This window comes from Gadus macrocephalus, chromosome 1, assembly GCF_031168955.1.
Source record: "Gadus macrocephalus chromosome 1, ASM3116895v1".
In the NCBI taxonomy this organism is placed as follows: domain Eukaryota; kingdom Metazoa; phylum Chordata; class Actinopteri; order Gadiformes; family Gadidae; genus Gadus; species Gadus macrocephalus.
The window spans coordinates 219,465-227,673 of NC_082382.1; the positions used below are offsets into that span (position 1 = coordinate 219,465).

General features: G+C 44.3%; 1 protein-coding gene across 3 annotated transcripts in view; it reads right to left on the reverse strand.

The window, feature by feature from the left end:
* The window catches only part of LOC132464531 (voltage-dependent calcium channel subunit alpha-2/delta-2-like), a 50,358-nt gene extending 42,973 nt beyond the window's left edge, over positions 1 to 7,385 (reverse strand). For 2 of the 3 annotated variants that reach the window (XM_060060981.1, XM_060060962.1), the window contains exon 1: positions 6,823 to 7,384. In XM_060060981.1, the coding sequence (XP_059916964.1) occupies positions 6,823 to 6,944 (122 nt within the window). In that variant the 5' untranslated portion in view covers positions 6,945 to 7,384. Of the gene's footprint in view, positions 1 to 6,822 lie in introns of all 3 variants that reach the window. The other variant, XM_060060972.1, reaches the window with a different exon arrangement.
* Between the last annotated feature and the right edge of the window lie 824 nt (positions 7,386 to 8,209).

Here is an 8,209-nt window from a genome sequence, read left to right on the forward strand (position 1 = left end):
TCAAAACACTTCATGATTTCAGGTGTCAGTGCCACAGGCCTGTAGTCATTGAAAGATGTTATTGAAGTCTGTTTGGGAACTGGAACTATGATGGATGTCTTCAGGCAGGTAGGGACAGTGCACTGTGATAGAGAGAGATTGAAAATATTTGTGAATACTTCACCTAACTCTGCAGCACAGTCTCTGAAGACCCGTCCCCGGACCCCATCTGGGCCGGCTGCCTTCCGTGTGTTGATCCTGCGGAGAGTGCGGATGACGTCAGCAGCCTGAAGGACGAGGGTCTGGCTGTTGGTGTCTGGAGCCGGACTGGTGGTTGTCATTCCCTCCACCTCAAAGCGGGCGAAGATCCGGTTCAGCTGCTCCGCCTCCAAGGCACTTCCGCTGGTAGTGCTGCTGTTGTTGTTTTGTCTGGTGATGTGACGTATCCCCTGCCATGCCTGGCGGGGGTCAGAGCTGCTAAAGAGTTCCTCGATCTTCTGTTTGTATGCTGCTTTAGCATCCATGATCCCCCTCTTCAGGTTTGCCCTGGCGGTCTTGTACCGTTGCACGTCACCGGAATGGAAAGCAGTGTTGCGTGTCTTTAGCAGGAGTCGGACACCCCTGTTTATCCACGGCTTGTTGTTAGGGAACACACAGATCTGTTTTGTGGTAGTGATGTTTTCCATGCAGCAATTATGCCTTCAAACAGTTTTAAGTCATTGCGCTAAAATACCAACGTTAACAGAAACGGTCCAATAGATCTATCAAACACATGTACAACTGACTTTTGGATTGTTGAGGTCGAAGGTTCTAACTGCTCAAGCAACATGAAGACGTCACACCTTGGCCAGAGGCCAAGGTGTTATTTAACCAGGCAGATCATTAAGAACAAGTTCTTATTTACAGTGATGGCCTGACAAAAAGCACAAGCTTCTTTGGGGGGGTAATGGAAAAGGGGCAGTGAGAAAGGAAGGGTTAGAGAGGCAACAGCACACAAACACATCTTTACAGACGTACAACAAGGCAGCAACATGCATGCAAAATGGTCCAATCATATTTAAGGAGCCAAAAAGCAGGATTAACCTAAACCAATCATCATCAAACTTGGTGCAGTTAAAGGCACATGGGTCCCGATTAATTGCTTTGAGGTTTATCCAGATTAGGATTCAGATTCCAGATTAGTCAATAGGGGGGCACTATACCAATCGAAATGCTAACTTTGGAAGGTCATATTCCCTGACCACTTTGACCTCTGATAACTTTTCCCTCCTCACGATGGAGAAATACTCCTAAGGAACCCATCAGCTGTATAAACATGGCTGCCAGACAGCCAAAGAAGCCCAAGCAATTTAAGGTGCCTAAAGGCGGTAAATTTAGGGCAATCATAGCCAAACTTGCTGTAACTAAGGACAAAGAGGTTGAGCCGGCTAAAGTTGATCCAAACAGGACAATAGGGGAACGAGGGTGCTGAGGAGGACCCACTGTGGTGGTTCCTCGCGGTGGTGTCTCTTGCGGTGGTGGTGCCTCACGGCGGTGGCACCCGGCGGCGGTGGTGCCTCATTGTCTCATGCCTCATTGTCTAATTGGCGGACCAAATTCTCTGGGCGGGCAAAGCAGAGTAAGAGGAGGCCTGTCCCCGTATGACGACATACGGGGAAAATTCCAAATCGGCGCGTCTGAGCTTTGTTTTTTCAAAGGCAGAGCAGGATACCTCGTGCTTGTTTTACATCTAACGCCATTTCTAGCTACAAGGGGGACCATAGGCAGGCTAGGGGAACTCATATTAATGTTTGAAAACCTCATAAAGTGAAACTTGCATGCCATGGGACCTTTAATAACATCAGTCATTAGTTGAGTTCCTGAATCAGTATGAGGGATGCCAGAATACACGGCCTCACACGGCCTACACTGGGACTAGTACACTTTGTTTGGTGTGAAAAAGACTGCGAAAGTATCCACAAATGGACACATATGGATAATCTGCTTCACCTCCATTATATAGTCTATGTTAAGTCAGTTTAACCTGTATTATATAGTCTATGTCAAGTCATTTTAACCTGTATATATTCAGTCTATGTTAAGTCGGTTTAACTGGTATTATATTCAGTCTATGTTAAGTCGGTTTAACTGGTATTATATACAGTCTATGTTTAGTCTAGGTCAGTTTAACATAGTTTAAGCTGTATTATACGTCTATCTGCGTTGGACCCGCAGTTCCTAATCTACTTTTTCGCTGTTGTGTCGCTAAACAGCGACTTAAATCCATTGGGAACCTTTTGAAATGTGAGACGTCTATTGTTAGGCTATTATTTAGGGAAGGGTACTTTTCTTGTATTAATTAGGGTAGAAAGAGGACCAAACAATTACTCTATGAAGAGCTGTGCTGCTGTCCGAGCGTTTCCTCGACGACGGGTAGCCTGCACACTTCTAGATACGGGACTCAAACCTTCTTTAATAGGTCCATGACTCAGACCGGTGACCACGTCTTGAGTTGGACGCGACACAGTGCTGTGGTTAGGACCGTGGATATTTTTTCAATGTTCAATATGTTCATAACTAACATAACTAACAATAATGATTAAACCAATTATGATAAATATATTAATAAATATAAATACATAAATGGTTTGATATAGTTTAATAAATACATTTTTTTAATTCAAAATGTCTTTGTTCAAAAGTATCTTCAGCTGCCCTCTATTTCATATTTCCACATTTATTTATTTCAGGGGACTTTTATTTCATAATGCCAAATTTCTTTCTTTTTTATTTCTATCTGTTATATTCAAATGAGTGGGACGTGGTTATCTCAGAGCAAAGCCATCACAGAACAGCCCTCCTACACTCCAGCACAGCAGGCAGCGGTCAGGCTCCGCCCACGTGATGATGCGTCTGCCGACTCAGGCGGGGAGAGGGAGGGGACAGAGGGGCTCAGGTCGGCTTGGAGAGTCCCCTGATTAAAACAAAGTTTGAATTATGAAATTAAAGTCCTCTGAAATAAATAAAGTAGTAAAACATAATTTATTTTCAAAAACCGATTTATTTATATAACCATATTGACTCATGTATATATAAATTTTAGCTCATATTTACTGCCTCATTTATTTATTTCAGGATTTATTTCATAACCATGTTTATTTATAACATTGGCATATTTATTAATTTAATATTGACTCAAATGACATTTGATAGTTTCCGAGATGAAACATTCATTTTAACAATAGTTCATATGAAGTCGACCCTACATGCTGGGGTGACTTACCAAACCAGTTATTTAGCTATTGCAGCGTTTGTGTCTCGGGATAAAGAAATGAGCTCCATCCCACATGGCTGTGCATTTGTTTTCAGAACAAGACATATTTAGCTGTTGGTGAGAAGGTGGCTGTTTTAGAGAGGGATTTTATAATGTGTCTGTATTTATGGCCACGTAATTGGGCTTTCTATCGATCTGTATAACTCAAACGATTCACATTTTACCAGAATTGGACTGAAAGGATTTAGAATGACTATAATATAACTGCCAATCATCTTTTTAATTACTGTATTCGCTCATGTTGTGTAAATGGCTAGATCAAAAATAATTTGATCTTTATTATTTTTAGTTATTTTTAGAAGTTAAATCAGGACTTAACCCCCCCTCCATACACACAGTCATAAACATTTTCCCATGTCAAACATTCCAACGCTGTCAGTGCAGACCACCACAATCGATTTCCATCTTTCCGCCAAAAAACCACAAGCACCGGCTGGACTCTGTCACATTCCTGGCTTCTTCATCCCACAGAGAAGAAATCAATAATCAATCAATAATCAATAATAAATAAAACTCGATCGCTCCCGAGTTAAATGGCAATAAACTCTTTACAAGAGCTGCCAACACTAGCCATTATTAAACTAATCGTGGAGTCTTTCATTGCAATGTGCAATCCAGTACGATGAACAAAAACTATATTTTTCATTGTCAAACAATCACCCATGACCAAAGAAGGGCATTATAATCTCATCTTCGTCCGCTTATCCGGGGTCGGGTCATTGGGGAACCAGCTCTAGCAGGGGGCCCCAGACTTCCCTTTCCCGGGCCACATTGACCAGCTCTGACGGGGGGATCCCGAGGCGTTCCCAGGCCAGTGTTGAGATATAATCTCTCCACCTAGTCCTGGGTCTTCCCCGAGGTCTCCTCCCCACTGGACGTGCCTGAAACACCTCCCAAGGAAGGCGCCCAGTGGGCATCCTTACCAGATAATAATTATCCAAAACCTTTCCACCAGGAACTTGAGCCTTGTGTAAGGTGAGTAGTACCTTATCTTAAAGGAGACATATAATACCACCAGGAGTGAGTGTGATTAGCCTTACAAGCCGTTTTGAAAATCTGCCCCATATGACATCACTAGTGTGTGAGTCCACCTAGATCTGTGCTGGATAGATGAGCCACGTTTACGTCAGTCCACTGGGTAGGCTGGTAGACTGATCTATCCAGCACAGATCTAGGTGCACACGCCCACTAGTGATGTCATATGGGACCGATTTTCGAAACGGCTTGTGAGGCTAATCACACTCACACCTGGTGGTATAATACGTCTCCTTTAACACATTCACATGAACACTAGAGAACAATCCTTCACAAATATTAACAGGACTTCAACATCCCAGTGTGTCCATACTGTGTATGTGCAGACCTACTGACTGGCTGTTTCTACTTTCACACAGCCCATGTGTCTGGGTGGAACCGACGGTTCTACTTAGACACAAATGGGTCTTAAAGAACCGTCTGAATGACGGGTGTCTTTCTGAGGAGATTAAGGAGCCCACACCTTAGCTTCACTGAGACGACTCCTCCATTCGATGATTTTGACTTTGATTGACGGACAACTGAAAGGAGGAGGGAAAGCTTGTCCCCAAAGTCGGGCCTCAGGTGATGTCACAGACGCTATAGGAATGTTTCTTTTGAAGGTAGAGTGGCTGATGATAAAACAGGGCTCCACTCTCCACTCAGAGCGGCCGGAACGCTCCAGCAACTGAAACAACACCTTGAGGTTTCAGGATACCATGATATACATCTCTTCCTTTAGGATTTCTTACCTTAGGAAGAGATATACAGTATATATCACAGATCGTTCTATCGTTATAACACAGATCCCAATATATGCAGTCATGAAGAAACAGAACAGTATGTTTCTATACAACTCCACCTGCCATGTACGCACACACACACACACACACACACACACACACACACACACACACACACACACACACACACACACACACACACACACACACCTACCCCTGGGACGAGAGGCAGGAAAGCAGAGAGAGGGTGTGGGGTGGCTGGCCTACATGCTGGGAAGCCCATATTCCCATCTAGAGCCAGGAGTGGCGGCGGGGGGGGGGGGGGGGGGGGGGGGGGGGGTTGAGTAATGTGGAGATGAAGGAATGGTGGGAGGTTGGCAGTGGGATGGAGCCATGTGCAGCGGATGTAGATTCCATTTCTTGCAACCATTTGTAAATAGAATGTGATTTAGTTTTCCTGTGCTAGGCTGAGCTGCAGGAAGACAGCCGGTCCAAGTCATCCAGAGGACCGTGTTGCTGTTTTAGAACGAAAACTAAACCACAGGATAAGAGAGAAATTAGGTACTAGCACCTTGCAGCAACCCAATTAATCATAAACAGACCACTACACACACACCCTCTCACACACACACACACACACACACACACACACACACACACACACACACACACACACACACACACACACTAACATACACACACACACACACACACACACACACACACACACACACACACACACACACACACACACACACACACACACAAACATCCCCCATCCTCCTACACATCGACAAATGCAAACGACTCCATGATTTATAGATCCCTCTTCTAATTGGTAAATAAAGCTGTCATGCACCGCTGTGATTGGTCAGAAGTCTCTAAGCCAAGACCACCGCAACATCTGGTGAACTCTCCCTCCCTCCAGCGAGTGAGTGCAGAGCGGTCGCACACGCCAGCTGTACTTAGCGCCTAATGAGGTTAGCAACAGCCATGAGGATCACGATCATCTTTTGAAAATATGTCACTTGTTATTGTAATTAGTATGTGGAGCAGCAGTGTACTTCTTGTAAGGGCAAGGTGCTCTTCATGGCGTGATAAGTTGACCTACTGCACCCATCAGTGCAAGGCGTCATGAGATATCCTAGAATGGGAAGACACCTCGTGTTTGAAAACAACCGGGCCTCGACAAAGCAAAGGGTTAGACCTGAGAGATGAAACTGCTTCGATACAACTCCAACCTCCTTCTTGTTTTATTGAAAGCTACATCGCCAAGTAACTTTGAATGAGCATAATCTGTTTATCATGGAAGAGAAGAGATTAAACCAAGAGCCACTGGGCCCATCTTCCCTCAGAAAGACGGAGCCAGGGCTGTTGATGTTGTCATGGAAGCAGGGAGGTGCTGGTACCCGGGCGTCCTGAGACTTCAGAGGCTCTGAAAGCTTCATGCTTCGCCCTGCACAAATCAATCACTGCAAACTGGAACATCATTCACATTCTGGACTGAGAAGAAAAGAAGTGAAGTTCTTACTACGCTTTCTCTACGTTCATTCAAGCCTTAGATAGGCTGTCAATCGTGGTGGAAGTCGAATAATTAAATATAAACATTATGTGTGTGTGTGTGTGTGGGGGGGGGGTTATGCAACGCAACGGCGCAACGTTGGTAATTGAAGAGTGTGTTGATTGATACAAGTGTTGCTTTGGAGTAACGAACAACTAAAGTTCCTTCTAAGCAACCAATATGTTATCAATGGAGGACTGCGATGCGCTTACGTGTATTGCTGAGGGAAGGTGAGCGCCTCGGATCCAGGCCGGGACGCCAGCAGAATCAAGAAGATCATCTGGATGGAGACCAGGCAGACGACCAAGCTAGAAGACTGTTTGCCTGTCGCCATTTTTCCATTAAAAAAATCTCGTTACTGGGGGGCTCCGAGGCTTAAAACAAAGAGCTCCTTCAGAAGAACGAAAGGCAACGCAATAATCCCACACGCTACGGCTAGATGATCGCCATGGTCGTCACGTTTCCTACTCTCGTCATATCGATACCACAGTCGTTGGCGTCGGACGTGAGAGCATCAAGGAGCGCTGAATGCGGAGTGATGCTCGGAGGAGACTGTACTGCAGAGCGCCGCTCCGCCTCGCGCCCCCCGCCCCGTCGCTCTCCTCCTCCGGTCCAGGCTCGCGCACCTCTAGAGGTGGAGGACACGGGGAGATGGAGAACCGGACGGCCCAAGCGGCATCCCCAAAAATCAGGCAGCTTATAGGCTATTAAAGCCCGGAAAATACTTTTAATAGAAAGAGAGACAAAGCCTGAAATAACTGTCTTAGATTAAATGGTATGTGCTCGAGGGATCTCAGGACCGTACCATGTGTGACTGGGTTAGCAATGGGTGTGTGAGCCGCGTTATTTCAGAGGGTCATTCATTATCACATTATCTAATCTTACCAAAGACCAGTAGTTATCAAGGCTTTATATAGAGCTGTCAAGCGATTAAAATATTTAATCGTGATTAATCGCATTAATGTCATAGTTAACTCACGATTAATCACAAATTATTTTTCTATGCTAAATATCCCTTGATTTTTTTGTCCCATAATTCTTCTCATTTTAATTCTCTTATCAACATGGATGGCAAGCCGAAGTGTATCGGCTTGCCTTGTGCAAATTATTTTCTATTGATAACATTGGCATATACTGATCAAAACAGGACGATACAAAAAAATAGCCTATAGTGCAATTAAACGACTGCTTTGAAGAAATGTCATTTGAACATAGCAGTCAGGCTACAGCTTCTTTGTTTTGAGCAAAAAAAAATAAAATATTTTTTATTAATTTTTTTATAAAATAATTGAGTTAATCGCGCGATATTTTTTTTAACGCCGTTAAATTTGGTTTGCGTTAACGCCGTTAATAACGCGTTTAACTGACAGCTATACCAGTCAAACATCCTCCTTATCTAAGGATTGTGTTGATTCCTAAGCAATACAATTTCTTCACCTCACCTAATTATCCAGTACTACACTATGGGAGCACTATTTGGTATTTATTCACTTTTCATGAAACACCGACAGCGTTGCATAAGAGGGGTTCTTCAAAACCAAACCTAAATGCTGTACTGCTGGCGTCCAGGCAGAACGTGCCTTCACTTGCTGTGACTGT